A 17733-nucleotide genomic window follows, 5' to 3' on the forward strand; every position below is an offset into this window, starting at 1 on the left:
TTCTTTATTTTATTTTTTTTGCCATTGCTCAAAAAAAAAAAAAAAAAAAGACAAAAAATCCATGTTATAATGAATTATTTTCAGGGCTCCAATTACTTCAAATATTTCACTTTAAAATGTTTTATGTGGTAAATATTGCATATATTGTCTAGTAGCCATATAAAAACATCAAAGTTTTCTTTGACAAAAGCGCATAAAACAAACAAAATAATAGTTCCAGCATAAAATCGACAGATATATCTGAAGTTGATCTCGTAACTTAAATGTTGAAAGTAAAAGAAAAACCTAATAAAAATGTATCACTTAATGAGTGGGGCACCTTTTGGATCCCAAATATATTTAGTGATTTTTTATTTATCTTTTCACTGTGATTACTCAAAAATATGAAAGAATTAAAATCAATGGTGTCCTGCAATATTGATCTTTTAGGGCTCTAATTACTAAATACTGCATATTTCAGTTTTACTATAAAAAAAAAAAACTAAGCTGTTTTTGACAGAAAAGCCATAAAACATTTTTATTTTTATTACTTTATATCAACTTGAAGTTGATATAGAGATTTACTGTAAGCGTTAAATAATTAAAAAAAAATAACAATCTGACTTATTTTTAACATTTTAATGACTGAGACCCTTTATGGTCCCCGGGACCCCTAAAGGAAAAATATATATATAAAATCCATATATTTTGTCATGGTTTGAAAATGAAAAATGTCAAAATGGCCCCCACATGCTTTAATTTTTCCGTGTGCGGCCCTCGGTGGAAAAAGTTTGGACACCCCTGTTCTAGGGAGTAGATTTTTCTCCATGTGGCCCCCGATCTAAAATGACTTTGACACCCCTGCTCTACCTGTTAGATGTGAGTAGACTCCGCCCCCTGCTGTGTAAAGAAGAGGTCCCCAAATGCTTTTATTCCTCTGGGGGGCGCATCGTGCTAAATCTGGGTGTCTAATTGTGTGTGTGTGTGTGGTGTTGCTAGGTGACGTGTTGGTCACATGACCTTTGGCCACAGCTTGCTGTACAGTCTAAGTCTAAGCAGCGAGCAGGCAAAGAGAAGAACAAGACGTCCTTTTAGAAGACAAATATTCTAGAATAAATCAACTGGTCTCTTGGGGAGTCTTAAGTGAAATAGTTGACATACATTTAGTCAGCTGCTAGCTAGCGAGCTAGCTTTAGTAGGACATGGGTTTGGATGTCCATCATTCCTAAAGTGTCTCCTTACAGATTTGTATTTTTAGCCAAGCCCGCATCGCGTTCCCTTTTTTAACGAGGGTTGGGGCGCTGGGGCGGAGTCCTCCCCGTTCCTCGCGGCCCGACCAGGCAGGTCGTTGCGGCGGACTCTCCCGGCCGCTCATTCCTAAAAGCAGGCGAGCTTTGAGCAGCAAGCAGGATGGATCAGGTGAAGTACGGCGTTCAGGAGAAGCTGGAGATCGCGGGGATGGAGGACGAGGACGGGAACCCCATCAGCGCCCTCAGCATCCTGTCGCTGCTGGAGCGCGTGGCCGGCATCATCGACAACGTGCAGGCGGGCCAGCGCCGCATGGAGGAGCGGCAGCTGGAGCTGGACGACAGCATCAGGAGCGTCCAGGGGGACGTCCTGAAGCTGGCCAAGGACCACGCAGACGCCAGCGCCTGCGTGGACAAACTCCTGCAGAAGACGCGCAAGGTCAGCGCCAACGTCAAGGAAGTGCGAGCGCGCGTGGACAAGCAGAACGTGCGCGTCAAGAAGGTGGAGAGCGCCCAGGACCAGCTGCTCACCAGGAACAAGTTCAGAGTGGTCATCTACCAGGTAAGCTCCCTTTGTCCTTTCCCCAAACAAAAGCCCAGCTAACCGAGGTTTCCTTCATGTCCAAGTCCAGGAGAACCCTGCAGAGGCGGCCGGTGTCATATTATAAAAGACAGGAAGTCATGTCGTTGCCTAGAAAGAAGTTTTTCGAAGTTCTCATTCTTCTCACATTCTACATTAGAGATCGGAGAAGCTTCCCTCCAATGTTCGCGAGCTAGTTGAAAACATCTTTCATAGGTCAAAGTTCGCCTGTTCTTCAAAAACGACATAATTTGGTGACCTGTTTTTAAACGCTTCCTGAAAAGGATTGAAATGAGAACGTTTAGACCTTGGATGAGGACTCTAATCCACCAAGCCAAGTTCTAGTTTGATGTTTTTCTACTTAAACGTGGTTGACATGGAAACAACCAACAAGAGTAAAGTTGACAGCTGCTGTGTATTTTTGACATCAAGTTCTATTCGCAGATCACTATGACAGACCCCCCCCCCCCTCCCCCCGGCCCCCGTCACCTGTCTGCCAGCATCACCGCAGCCAATCACAGATCGGGACACTTAGCTCGAATTAGCAACAAGTTTATTCACAAAACTAAAGTAAACAATCGTCTGGCCAGCGGTCAACTAGCTTCATCGCCGTTAGCATGTCAAATCTACCATGAGCCAGCAGGCACAAGACATTAAAACGACGTTAAAGGGGAACATTATCACAATTCCAGAAGGGTTAAAACCATTAAAAATCAGTTCCCAGTGGCTTATTTTATTTTTCGAAGTTTTTTTCAAAATTTTACTCATCACGCAATATCCCTAAAAAAAGCTTCAAAGTCCCGTCCATTTTCCTGTGACGTCACACAGTGATGCCGATACAAACAAACATGGCGGTTAGAACAGCAAGGTATAGCGACATTAGCTCGGATTCAGACTCGGATTTCAGTGGCTTAAGCGATTCAACAGATTACGCATGTATTGAAACGGATGGTTGTAGTGTGGAGGCAGGTAGCGAAAACAAAATTGAAGAAGAAACTGAAGCTATTGAGCCATATCGGTTTGAACCGTATGCAAGCGAAACCGACGAAAACGACACGACAGCCAGCGAAACGGGAGAAAGCGAGGACGAATTCGGCGATCGCCTTCTAACCAACGATTGGTATGTGTTTGTTTGGCATTAAAGGAAACTAACAACTATGAACTAGGTTTACAGCATATGAAATACATTTGGCAACAACATGCACTTTGAGAGTGCAGACAGCCCAATTTTCATCAATTAACATATTTTGTAGACATACCCTCATCCGCTCTCTTTTCCTGAAAGCTGATCTGTCCAGTCCAGTTGGAAATGCATCTGCTTTGAGTGTCGCAGGATATCCACACATTCTTGCCATCTCTGTCGTAGCATAGCTTTCGTCTGTAAAGTGTGCGGAACAAACGTCCAATTTCTTGCCACTTTCGCATCTTTGGGCCACTGGTGCAACTTGAATCCGTCCCTGTTCGTGTTGTTACACCCTCCGACAACACACCGACGAGGCATGATGTCTCCAAGGTACGGAAAACAGTCGAAAAAACGGAAAATAACAGAGCTGATTTGACTCGGTGTTTGAGAAAATGGCGGATTGCTTCCCGATGTGACGTCGCGTTGTGACGTCATAGCTCCGAGAGCGAATAATAGAAAGGCGTTTAATTCGCCAAAATTCACCCATTTAGAGTTAGAAAATCGGTTAAAAAAATATATGGTCTTTTTTCTGCAACATCAAGGTATATATTGACGCTTACATAGGTCTGGTGATAATGTTCCCCTTTAAGAACTTGTTTAGGTCCTGACGTTGAGCAACTCAAACATAACGTTGAAACAACATTCTTTTTGACAACGTTGAATCAATGTTGGGTTTAGGGCTGCAACTAACGATTAATTTGATAATCGATTAATCTGTCGATTATTACTTCGATTAATTGATTAATAATCGGATAAAAGAGACAAACTACATTTCTATCCTATCCAGTATTTTATTGGGGGAAAAAACAGCATACTGGCACCATACTTATTTTGATTATTGTTTCTCAGCTGTTTGTAAATGTTGCAGTTTATAAATAAAGGTTTATTTAAAAAAAACAAAAAAAAAACCCTATGCGCAGAGCATAGATCCAACGAATCGATGACTAAATTAATCGGCAACTATTTTTATAATCAATTTTAATCGATTAGTTGTTGCAGCCCTAGTTGGGTTCTGACGTTGATTTGACCATTGACATTTGGTCATTTCCCAACCAACAACGTGGATCCAACATTGGACATAGATGCTGTCTGAATTAGAAAATACCCATTTACAAATACAACCATTTTGCGACATTGTTGGACATGTTTGTATTATCAACGTTGTGTCAATGTCTCGTGCCTGCTGGGTAGCTCGTCAAAGCTAACTGATAACATGTCAAGGCCTCTCACAAAGATGCTGCCTGTTTAGAATTTACTCCTGAAACAAAGCCGCATGAATGTACAGCAGGGGTGTCCAAACTTTTTCCACCGAGGGCCGCACACGGAAAAATTAAAGCATGTGGGGGCCATTTTGATATTTTTCATTTTGAAACCATAACAAAATATATGGATTTTTTAATATATTTTACCTTTAGGGTTTCCCGGGGACCATAAAGGGTCTCAGTCATTAAAATGTTAAAAATAAGTCAGATTATTATTTTTTTAAATTATTTAACGCTTACAGTAAATCTCTATATCAACTTCAAGTTGATATAAAGTAATAAAAATAAAAATGTTTTATGGCTTTTCTGTCAAAAACAGCTTCTTTTTTTTATTTTTATAGTAAAACTGAAATATGCAGTATTTAGTAATTAGAGCCCTAAAAGATCAATATTGCAGGACACATTGATTTTAATTCTTTCATATTTTTGAGTAATCACAGTGAAAAGATAAATAAAAAATCACTAAATATATTTGGGATCCAAAAGGTGCCCCACTCATTAAGTGATACATTTTTATTAGGTTTTTCTTTTACTTTCAACACTTAAGTTACGAGATCAACTTCAGATATATCTGTCGATTTTATGCTGGAACTATTATTTTGTTTGTTTTATACGCTTTTGTCAAAGAAAACTTTGATGTGGTTTATATGGCTACTACACAATATATACAATATTTACCACAAACAACATTTAAAGAGAAATATTTGAAGTAATTGGAGCCCTGAAAATAATTCATTATAACATGGACTTTTTGTCATTTATTTTTTATTTTTTAAACAATGGCAAAAAAAGAAAAATAAAGAAAGACAAAATATAAAAAAAACAGCCTGCATGGCAGCTTTTGTGTCAACATTGCAACTTTTTCTCGTTACATTTCACCTCATTGTACTTTTTTTAATGTTCTTTTTTATTTTTACAATAGTATTTCCAGAATGTGTGGCGGGCCGGTAAACAATTATCTGCGGGCCGCAAATGGCCCCCGGGCCGCACTTTGGACACCCCTGATGTACAGTAATCCCTCATTTATCGCTTTTAATTGGTTCCAGACATGATCGCGATCAATTAATTTCCCTAAAATAGGATTAATTAATTATACATAAACTATTTTCCTTGCTGGAGCATAAAAAAAACTGGTTACGACCTTCTAAATATATTTTCCAACATTATGAGATCCCCCTAGACATGAAAGAACACCCTTTTGTCACCTTTACATTCTTTTCAATCTTTATCAATCAATCTTTATTTATATAGCCCTAAATCACAAGTGTCTCAAAGGGCTGCACAAGCCACAACGACATCCTCGGTACAAAGCCCACAATTCAATATACTAATGCTGCCTGGGCCAATCAGTGGCCACCATACTAAAACAGCGTGCTCTGATAGGTTTGCTGCCGTAGTGATATTTTTAGTTTATTAAGCCATTTTTATGCTTGAAAATGCTTAATTTAGGTTGGAAATTGAAGTGTATTTCTGGTCTTGTCATCCTCGTCCAAGCAGAAGGACGACACGGCAGTGCGGCTGGATCAAAAGAGACGTCGGAGACGCTTTACTCATTATTCAGGGCTGCAGCGCCTGGGGGACGAAGTCAAAAAGATATGTCTCTCCTATCTTGGAGAAGCCAAAACATCAGTTTTGGCTCAGTGGCTTAGTGGTTAGAGTGTCCGCCCTGAGATCGGTAGGTTGTGAGTTCAAACCCCGGCTAAGTCATACCAAAGACTATAAAAAAAATGGGACCCATTACCTCCCTGCTTGGCACTCAGCATCAAGGGTTGGAATTGGGGGTTAAATCACCAAAAATGACTCCCGGGTGTGGCCACCGCTGCTGCTCACCTCACCTCCCAGGGTCTGGAACAAGGGGATGGATCAAATGCAGAGAGTAATTTCACCACACCAAGTGTGTGTGTGACTATCAGTGGTACTTTAACTTAAATGTTGGCGTTAAGCAAGACAGGTAGTCTCTTCTCAAGGACAGGGCTATCACTTTTGCATTCCAAAGTCCCAATTAGAGCCTCTTTTCCTACGAGAAGTGATCCAATCCACCTGCGGATATCAAACTAAGGGGCCTTATCTTATTATGTGCTCAAACTGAAATACCACTATTTAATTAAACTTGGTGGTTTGCCTTCTCCAAGTTGGATGTAAATCTTCACCATAAGCAAAATATGATATGCGTTAATTAATCCACCTCAAAATGTTGTACAATATGCCAAAAAACAAATGTGATGTGATGAAGCCTCAATATTGGAAGCGCGATGTGGCGAGGGACGGCTGTGGTCGTCATAGCGATCACTTCCTCTGAGGCAAGGTTTTGCTGTAATGTCCATTGTGGCCTGTAGATGGCAGTTTAGAGATGAAATAAAATAATACATATAGGTTTTCAAACTTTTTTCACCAAGTATGATATCAGAAAAAGAATTACCACTGTAATGACCAACATTAAAATACAGTAGCATACTGCGTCTAAGTATTAATTAAAATCAAGGCAGTTTTTTTTTTTACAAAGTATATTGAATATTTTTGGCCACTGTAACATTACACACATTTTGAACAGTAACACTGTTTGAATATCAAATTGTGATTTTTTTGGCGCACCACTAGATGGCGCCCGTGTTGCATACATGCAACTGTTTGAGAATACCTGCTATAGAAGATCTCTTATGATGATGATGATGATGATGTCTTCAGGGGGACGCTGAGGTTCCGTCAGTAGCGATCACCAAGGGTCCAAAGGCGGTGGGCCTGGAGGCTCTGGAGCTGGAGGCCGACGCCTACGACGTTCCGGCCGACCTCTCCTCGGACGAGGAGTACCTGAGCATGGAAGAGGCGGACCCCTCGCGAGCGGCCCGCTTTAAGAAGTCAATGGTGAAGAGCTCAGAGACCCTCAAGGCCGCCTTCTCCAAGGAGAACATGAGCAAGACCAAAGACAACCTGGGCACCAAGTTCCACCACCTGGGAGAGAAGGTCATGCCCCCCGAGCGGCGCGAGAAGATGCACCAGGCGGGAGAACGCCTCAAGCAGAGCGGAGAACGCCTCAAGGAGAACATCGCCAAGAAGGCCCCCGCTAAGGACACCTTCCGCATCAAGACCAAGAAGGAGCGCGCCGTCGCCGAGGGCCAGGAGGTGGCCCAGGAGGAGGCCCAGGAGGAGGCCCAGGAGGAGGCCCAGGAGGATGCCCAGGCCCAGGGAGTGGCCTACAGCGAAGTGGTCTCCGACACCAAGAAAGCGGTGCCGGTGAAGGAGGGCGCAGTAGACCAGGAGTAATCGACCAAAGAAGATTGACGCCTGCTGGTGTCCTTGTCGTCATGGGGACTAAACACAGCACCACTTTCTCACGCCACCTGCTGGCTACTTTTAGGATTGCCGTGACTGGACAATATTCATGAAAAATATTCTAATTAAAAACATTAAGACAGGGGGGTGTGACCTCATGATTGACAGTTAGAGTGCAGCTTGCTTCGTGGCTGGGGCTGTCACGCCAAATTTCTCCCCCCCCCCCCTTTACTTCCGGGGTCACGTTTCCTCTCACGTCATCCCATAGCTTGTGTTTGTAAATTGTTCTTTTTAATTTTTTTTTATAATATAGCGTTAACAAAACGTCTGTATTAATCGGACAAATTAACTTGAGGATATTCCTGACTGAATGCACATTTGACTCGTGGACACATGCGGAAATGAATAACAGTGTACAATAAGTTAGTTCTATTCTATTAATTCATTATCAATCAACATTATCAAACTTTATTAAAACTAAATTCATTTGTTAAATTCAGTTGTTTTAGTTCTCTGTGTAAGTGAACTAAATTAAAATGACATTTATGTCAACTTAAATTTTTTTAGTTTCATTCGTTGTTTTTACGTCAGCACTCATGTTTCCCATAAATCGTGTTACTTTGGGAATGCATATGTGAACAAATACTCATTGCACATTTGACTAACGTACAGGACGGAGAATTAAACGATTTTTGATTCGTTTTCCACGGGTCAACATTACTTCAGGGTTCATTTTTCTTTCAGACGGATGGGTTTTAGGTTGATATTGTTGGCAAACACGATTTACTGAGATTCACTCTAACTTGGAGTAAGAACATACCTTTTACTGTATGCGGCTGGTCCGTGGTAGCCCAATATTGAGACGTGAGTAGGAGCAGTTTTTAGCAAATAATAAAAATAATTGCCAACAACCGTGATAATAACCCTGACATGACTTTGAATTCTCTACAATTATAAACTTTGCCCTCCGTGTCAAGTCACTTTCCGTAATGAGCCAATTATCAGTTGAGGTATAATTGAAGCTGCCTAATAAGTATATGCCCAATTGTTTGTCCATAATGTAAATAGCACTGCACATATTTACAATGAAAATAGTTAAGTAACAAAACTACAAAGAACAATATTTGCAAAAGAGAAATGAGAAGGAATAGATTTTTTTTTTTTTATCGTGTTAATCGATTTCTTCAGATTCCAGCAGCTGTCAAAGACGAAGTATCCTTCCAGCGACGGGCAGTCAAAGCCGAAGTGCTATCGATCGCTGTCAATGACGTAAGAGGAAACATGACCCCAGAAGTAGATGGGGGGGTTGTAGGAGGGAAGAAATTTGGCGTGACAGGGCCCATCTGTGTCACACGGTAAGATGACGAGAGTTTGGCTTTTTACACAAAGGGGGTGTCTAAACCTGTGTACTTAAACACTTAAAGGCCTACTGAAGTGAAATTGTTTTATTTAAACGGGGATAGCAGATCCATTCTATGTGTCATACATGATCATTTCGCGATATTGCCATATTTTTGCTGAAAGGATTTAGTATAGAACATCGACGATAAAGTTTGCAACTTTTGGTCGCTGATAAAAAAAAGAGCCTTGCCTGTACCGGAAGTAGTGTGACGTCACAAGTCATACTTGCCAACCTTGAGACTTCCGATTTCGGGAGGTAGGGGGGTAGGGGCGTGGTCAGGGCATGGTTGGGGGCGTGGTTAAGAGGGGAGGAGTATATTGACAGCTAGAATTCACCAAGTCAAGTATTTCATACATATATATATATATATATATATATATATATATATATATATATATATATATATATATATATGCATCCTGAAAATATGCAAACAACACTGTGTTTGGATAATTGATTCTTCAAACTTGCATAAATAAATATTAAGGAATATAACATAACTTGACTTCTGAGAGCTTCAAAATGTAATGAATAAAATGCTAAAGTTGTTGATAAACAAGCAATTATTTTAATAATTAAATATGGTCATTTTAAATGAATTATTATGATAATTTAAAATTAATTATTTCAAATACGTTTATTTTAATGTATAATTCTATGGCTGGATAAAATATAAATAAAAAATAAAAATACAAATCATTTTGATGTTTTTAGCAAAATATAGTAAAAATGTATTTTTTTTTTTATTTTTTTTTTAATTAATAAATATATTTATTTTTAGGTAAGATAAACATAATAATACAATTTATCTCTAGTCTGGATGATTTAGTTCTTGTCACCCTGTTGTCCTCCCGTCGTGAAAAAAGGCTGTCCTCACTCAGGTCCGCATGAAGCTGGAGGGGGCGTGGCCTCCAGCTCCGGCTGAAAATCGGGAGATTTTCGGGATAATATTTGTCCCGGGAGGTTTTCGGGAGAGGCGCTGAATTTCGGGAGTCTCCCGGAAAATTCGGGAGGGTTGGCAAGTATGTCACAAGTTGAAAGTCTCCTCACATTTCCCCAGTGTTGGGACTAACGCGTTACAAAGTAACGCGTTACTGTAACGCCGTTACTATCGGCGGTAACTAGTAATCTAACGCGTTATTTTTTATATTCAGTAACTCCGTTACCGTTACTACATGATGCGTTACTGCGTTATTTTTTATGTAGTATCGGCTAGAAACTGAGAAGATCTGAGTGTCGCTGCTGAAGAGGCGACAAAAAAGAGGCGCGCCGCGCGCTATCTGTGTGTACGTGTGTGTGTGTGCGTGTGTGTGTGTGTGTGTGTGTGTGTGTGTGTGGGAGGGGGCGTGTCTGTGTCTACTATCAAGACGTCATGGCGAACCCCGAAGCCGAGTTTCTTAAAATGGAGATATTTTCAGTACGTTTCTTTTATCGACCACAAAGAAAAGAACATTTTAGCTGAATGTAAGTTTCAAATATGCTGAAACAGCGACAAAAACAACATGCTTCGACGAAGCTAGTAAAGAGACACACTCACCTCCACCTCCAACAGCGGCTGGATTTTAACGAGGCACTGCACACGTGAAGGTACACACACTCTGTCAATTCTCTTATATACTCTTTCATTTTAAACTTTTAGAGTGTTTGATTATCACATCACTCTAAATGTTTAGACTATAAAGTTCACAAACCTAGAGAGGGATACTAGTGGGCCAGGCTAATATTTCCTTTTCTCTAAACTAAGTGGGGAAATGTGTAGAGTGTTCTGGGCTTCAGACATGATTTTATTTCATAATTCCTTGAGAAAACGCCTGGTTAGGCTTTATGTATGTAGTGTGTGCCTTTCTTGTTTTACAGCTATGTTGTTATTATGCTGTTTGTTACTTATGTATGTTAAGTTGCAGCTATTTAAAATAGTTTTGTCAATTTGTTCTGGTCTGAAACAAATTGGCCCTTTAAAACATATCTTTGTCTTTGTGTGTTGTATGTAGAGCACATTGCTTAGCAGAGTTCAGTGATGCAAATGCATGTCAAGTTGAAGAACAGATTGTATTATTCTCCAGTGCAATAACAGTACTAAAATGAAGGCTAAAAGGGCATTATGGGGCCTTAAAAAAATTAAAAAATATATATATAAGTAACTAAATAGTTACTTTTCACAGTAACGCATTACTTTTTGGTTTAAGTAACTGAGTTAGTAACTGAGTTACTTTTGAAATAAAGTAACTAGTAACTGTAACTAGTTACTGGTTTTCAGTAACTAACCCAACACTGCATTTCCCCATTGTTTACACCAGCAGCGAGAGCGATTCGGACCGAGAAAGCGACGATTACCCCATTAATTTGCGCGAGGATGAAAGATTCGTGGATGAGGAAAGTGAGAGTGAAGGACTAGAGTGCAGTGCAGGACGTATCTTTTTTCGCTCTGACCGTAACTTAGGTACAAGGGCTCATTGGATTCCACACTTTCTCCTTTTTCTATTGTGGATCACGGATTTGTATTTTAAACCACCTCGGATACTATATCCTCTTGAAAATGAGAGTCGAGAACGCAAAATGGACATTCACAGTGATTTTTATCTCCACGACTATACATCGGCGAAGCACTTTAGCTACAGGGCTAACATGATAGCATCGTGCTTAAATGCAGATAGAAACAAAAGAAATAAGCCCCTGACTGGAAGGATAGACAGAATATCAACAATACTACCAAACTCTGGACCTGTAACTACACGGTTAATGCTGTGCCGCCTGTCGAAGCCTAGCAATGCTGTTGCTAACGACGCCATTGAAGCTAACTTAGCTACGGGACCTCGACAGAGCTATGCTAAAAACATTAGCTCTCCACCTACGCCAGCTCTCATCTGCTCATCAACACCGGTGCTCACCTGCGTTCCAGCGATCGACGGCGCGACGAAGGACTTCACCCGATCATCGATGCGGTCGGCGGCCCGGTGAAGGAGGAAGTCAAGGTGAGGACAGCGGTGCGGCGGCGGGCGTTGTAGCTTTCGACGACACCTCGGCCGCCATCAGAATCGGCAAGAAACATATATTTCCCCAAAGTTACGTACGTGACATGCACATAGCGACACGCACGTACGGGCAAGCGATCAAATGTTTGGAAGCCAAAGCTGTAGTCACGGTAGCGCGTCTGCTAGCCAACTCAAAGTCCTCCTGGTTGTGTTGCTGCAGCCAGCCGCTAATGCACGGTCCCACACACAGCTTTCTTCTTTGCAGTCTCCATTGTTAATTGAACAAATTGCAAAAGATTCACCAACACAGATGTCCAGAATACTGTGGAATTTCGCGAAAACAGAGCTGTTGGTTGTACAGATGTTAAGTACAATATCACATAGCGTCCAGAGGGAGCGCCGTTGAGTGTGTTGTGGGGATTAACAGTGTGGATTAACAAGCACGAGTAAAGGAAGCTGTGTGAAGTTTACAAGTCTCTGGAGTCTGCTTTTACGGATATAAACACTACTACAACATTGGTATTGGGATACAAAGGTGTCCGAATACTTCCGCTTCAACCCTTGACGTCACGCGCAAACGTCATCATACCTAGACATTTTCAACCGGAAGTTTCCCGGGAAATTTAAAATTGCACTTTTTTTATTTATTTATATATTTTTTTAATTAAATCAACATAGAAAAAAACACACGATACACTTTCAACTAGTGCATCAACCCCCCCCCCCCAAAAAAAACCTCCCTCCCCCATTCACAGTCATACACACCCACTCACACAAAAGGGGTTGTTTCTTTCTGCTATCAATATTCTGGTTCCCACAAAATGGACAACACTTCTGCAAGGGACACAACACAGTCCCTGAAGCACACTTGATTGTTTGTGCTGCTGGTCCACTAACATTTTCATTTAATTACTATTTTTTCTCCCTTATGTAATTATTTTTTATATTGTTTTACTTTCCTTTTTATCCAAGAAAATATTTATTTATCTTATCTATAAAAAAGAAAAAGAAAAAGAAAAAAAAAGTGCACTTTATAAGTTAACCCGGCCGTATTGGCATGTGTTGCAATGTTAAGATTTCCTCATTGATATATAAACTATCAGACTGCGTGGTCGGTAGTAGTGGGTTTCAGTAGGCCTTTAAGTCACTTTTATACTCGCACTTGGTGTTTTAAGTCACACTTGGAAGTATGTTCAAACGCAGCACACGGTCAGTACCTGGATAACATTCACAACGGTGAGTGTGCACCGACGGACACTCAGCACACTCAATTGTCGCCATCTTGGCTCCACGGTGGAAGGGGAGGGGACTCATTTGAGAGGTTGCAATTCAACATTAGGGGAAAAAAAGAGGGTAAATATTACAGTATTCTTTTAGGCAAATGTACAATGACAGTAATTGATGCGGGACAGTACTATATTGACACACTCGGCAACAAAGTACAAAGTATACTGTACTTCAAAGAGTGCGCTCTGACCGCCTCCTGGTGGTCATGACAAATATGGTGAATAAAATGTTTTAGAGTGGAACTTTTCTTTCATTTTATTGACATCAACGAGAACATTCTGCAGCTTTCCACTGTAGTGGATTGTCCGAAGCTTAAACAGCAACAAAAGTGAGTTTAGTACAAAAGGTTTATTTACCCATAGTCGAAAAGTACAAAGTTGGATTGAGTTGCCCGTGCAGACAGACAAACGACCCCCGGAGGACACAAGAATCAAGCAATCACACATAGCCCGTGTCTCTTGGCCATTTTATCTGTTTCCTTCATGCATCAAGGTCCTGTTGTTTTCGACCTGTTTGTTCTGCAACATCCTTGAATCCCTTAGTCGTGATAGACCAGGGGTCGGCAACCCAAAATGTTGAAAGAGCCATATTAGACCAAAAATACAAAAACAAATCTGTGTGGAACCGCAAAAATTAAAACAATTAAAAGCCATATTACATACAGATAGTGTGTCTTGAGATATAAATTGAATTAAGAAGACTTAAAGGAAACTAAATGACCTCAAATATAGCTACAAATGAGGCATAATGATGCAATATGTACATATAGCTAGCCTAAATAGCATGTTAGCATCGATTAGCTTGCAGTCGTGCAGTGACTAAATATGTCTGATTAGCACTCCACACAAGTCAATAACGTCAACAAAACTCACCTTTCATGCACAACGTTAAAAGTTTGGTGGACAAAATGAGACAGAAAAAGAAGTGGCATAAAACACGTCCGAGAAAGTCGGAGAAAGTTAGACATGTAAATAAACTACGGTGAGTTCAAGGACCGCCAAAATTAGTAGGACAAAACGGCGCTCGCCAAATACTCGAATCAGTAATGCATGTTTAATATAAACTGTGCTTTGTAACAATTAGGGAGGCTTGTGTCATGTTTGTCCTCCTACATAAACCAAAAATAAAACAAAAAATAAAAAATGTCCCCCTCATCTTTTTCCATTTTTCATACATTTTTTACAAAGCTCCAGAGAGCCACGAGGGCGGCGCTAAAGAGCCGCATGCGGCTCTAGAGCCGTGGGTTGCCGAACCCTGTGATAGACAATCAAAACATTTTGTAGAATGGTCAGAGCGACTCCATATTCATCGTTTACCTACATCTGGTCCTATGGTGGTTTAGAATAGACGAGAAATGAAACGAGCAGACATTCTTGACAGACACGAAATATAGTTCAAAAGTCAGAAATTCCACTACACCACTTACCGTATTTTTTGGACTATAAGTCGCAGTTTTTTCATAGTTTGGCCGGGCTCCAGTGCGATTTATATATGTTTTTTTTCCTTCTTTATTATACATTTTCGGCAGGTTCGACTTATACTCCGGTGCGACTTATACTCCGAAAAATACGGTAATATGCTCTTTGGTTTCTAGTCAATGTTAGCAAACAAATAGAATAAACATTAATAAATAAAACATTTTCTTGAATAAAAAAGAAAGTAAAACAATATAAAAACTGTCACGTTCAAACACTGAGGACATCTATTAAACAAGACAAAAGGCAAGGAATCAAACAGAGACAGAATTCAATTTGGACTCAATATTGAGGAGAGACATGGCCACTGCACTCTCTGTACAGTCCTGCACCACGCTCTCATGAAGAAGGTTTTCGTCTCCTCTTTAATTCAGATGTTCAATGTTCACGCACCAACACATGTCACAGCAGGAATGGGAAGTATGTAAAACAGTCATTGTTTTCGGTCTCATTGAAGTCCAAGAAGAGGATGTCTCGGGCTGGGCTCTTCCTGGATCCAACTGGGGCAGGTGTTGGAGGACAATGGATAACCCCTCCCGTCTCCTGACCACAGTTGCTTCAAAAGGGCAGCAGGTCGTAAATAGCGTTGACTTCAAAGAGAGTTCGTTTAACACTTCAAAGAGAGTTCCTCTGGAAGTTGAGCAGATCCTTCCATCTGTCCGTGTTGAAATCACAGTGGAGTTTTACGAGCCTTCTTCCTCTTGTTAGGCCTCGAAAGACAGCCTTCATCTTCTCATCAGGAACATAATGTAATATAATGTTTCTTTTGTGATAACTTACAAACAATTATTCCAACAAAAACAGTTACTAGGGGTCTGGGGAAAAAAAATCGATTCGAATTCAAATCGCGACTCTCACGTTGCACAATTCAGTATTGATTCTCATTTTTCAAAAATCGATTTTTATTTTTTATATTTTTTATTAATCAATCCAACAAAATAATACAAAGCAATCCAATTCCAAAACCAAACCTGACCCAGCAACACTCAGAACTGCAATAAACAGAGCAATTGAGAGGAGACACAAACAAGACACAGAACAATCCAAAAGTAGTGAAACAAAAATGAATATTATCAACAACAGTATCAATATTAGTAACAATTTCAACATAGCAGTGATTACAAATCCCTCATTGACATTATCATTAGACATTTATAAAAACTAAAAAAAAAGAATAGTGTCTTACACTTGCATCACATCTCATAAGCTTGACAACACACTGTGTCCAATATTTTCACAAAGATAAAATGAGTCATATTTTTGGTTCATTTAATAGTTCAAACAAATTTACATTATTGCAATCAGTTGATAAAACATTGTCCTTTACAATTATAAAAGCTTTTTACAAAAATCTACTACTCTGCTTGCATGTTGCATGTCAGCAGACTGGAGTAGATCCTGCTGAAATCCTATGTATTGAATGAATAGAGAATTGTTTTGAATCGGGAATCGTGTTGAATCGAAAAAATCGATTTATAATCGAATCATGACCCCAAGAATCAATATTGAATCGAATCGTGGGACACCCAAAGATTCGCAGCCCTAACAGTTACATAGAAACTAGTAATGAATGAAAATGAGTAAAATTAACTGTTAAAGGTTAGTACTATTAGTGGACCAGCAGCACGCACAATCATGTGTGCTTACAGACTGTATCCCTTGCAGACTGTATTGATATATATTGATATATAATGTAGGAACCAGAATATTAATAACAGAAATAACAACCCTTTTTTGGGAATGGGTGTAAATGGGGGAGGGAGTTTTTTTTGGTTGGTGCACTAATTGTAAGTGTATCTTGTGTTTTTTATGTTGATTTAATAAAAAATAAAAAATAGAATAAGGTGAAGGGAAAAGAGGAGAACTTTTTCCTCCTATACTCGTTTAATCTATAATAAAGCTCACCAAGTCTGTGCCGATTTTCAGATGTTAGATGTATTTTACTATGTGTTTGAAGAAGAAGATAGTCCATTCCAGGATGAAGACGGTGCGGTCTCAGCTATAGTGAGTGTGATACAACTGATTTTCTTTCCGATCCTATAACGAGTCAAATTCAGGCTGGTATCGGCGATACCGATCCGATACTTTTGTGTGCAAATGTAACCGGTGGTCTCTTCCCCTGCGTTGTGTATTTAATGAACACGACTGAGATAGGCTCCAGCACCCCCTGCGACCCCAAAAGGGACAACCGGTAGAAAATGGATGGACCGCCACCAGGGGTTGCTGCTCAGCTGCACTTTAGTGACTGACAATACAGGAAATACAATTGTTGTCAAAACGTGTCTGTCATCGTCGAGCCCCTACACCAGGGGTGTCCAAACTTTTTCCACTTAGGGCCGCACGCTGAAAAATCAAAGCAAGCAGGGGCCATTTTGGTATTTTTTATTTTAAAAACCAATACAATGTATGTATAAAAACTATACATTTAGGCCTCCACTCAGGCTTGATCCCGGGGACTCCAAAGGGTTTTGGTAAAAAAGAAAATATTAAAAATGTGTCATTATTCAGTATTATTATTATTATTATTATTTAAGGTTTAAATCTCTAGATCAACATTAGGTCTATCTGTCAATGTAACGTTTTTAAACATTTAAGTTGTATGCTCTTTTTGTCAAAGAAAACCCTGTTTTTTATGGAAAAAAACACAAATATGTAATATTTTCACCCAATAAAATTTTTAAGTGGAATATTTGAGATTAAAAGTTGGAGCTTTAAAAAGGTCAATAACTCATAACAACATTGATTTTAATTCATTATTATTTTTTGAGCAATGACACTTAAAAACAAATCATACTGAAAAGAGTTAAAAAAAAAATTTTTTTTTTTTTTTATTGTTTACTTTTAACACAATAATCTCGAGATTAACTTCAGATCTATCCGTCAATTATAAATTGTATTGTTGTTTATGTTTTTTGTTTGTTTGTTTTAGGCCCTTCTTTAAAAAAAAACAGCTTAGTTTATATGGCAAACACAAAATATGCAACACTTTCCCCAAAGAATATCTCAGAGTGGAATATTTAATGTGATGTAATTGGAGCCTTGACAAGGTCAATAATTCATAGTGACATTGATTTTG

General features: G+C 39.7%; 1 protein-coding gene across 1 annotated transcript; it reads left to right on the forward strand.

Moving 5' to 3' along the window:
• Positions 1-826: 826 nt before the first annotated feature.
• On the forward strand, positions 827-9165 carry cavin4a (caveolae associated protein 4a). The gene is made up of 2 exons (XM_061979158.2): positions 827-1788; positions 6937-9165. Exons 1-2 carry the CDS (start codon positions 1390-1392, stop codon positions 7510-7512), a joined length of 975 nt encoding a protein of 324 aa, XP_061835142.1. The 5' UTR covers positions 827-1389; the 3' UTR covers positions 7513-9165.
• The last annotated feature ends 8568 nt before the right edge of the window (positions 9166-17733 follow it).

The sequence above is a fragment of the Nerophis lumbriciformis genome, linkage group LG19 (genome assembly GCF_033978685.3).
Source record: "Nerophis lumbriciformis linkage group LG19, RoL_Nlum_v2.1, whole genome shotgun sequence".
NCBI classification, from domain to species: domain Eukaryota; kingdom Metazoa; phylum Chordata; class Actinopteri; order Syngnathiformes; family Syngnathidae; genus Nerophis; species Nerophis lumbriciformis.

Bases quoted from the DNA above. Each gene is read 5' to 3' on its own strand.
- cavin4a (XM_061979158.2), top strand. From the start codon at position 1,390: ATGGATCAGGTGAAGTACGGCGTTCAGGAGAAGCTGGAGATCGCGGGG. The intron at 1,789-6,936 runs GTAAGCTCCCTT...TGATGTCTTCAG, and splicing joins TCAGAGTGGTCATCTACCAG to GGGGACGCTGAGGTTCCGTC.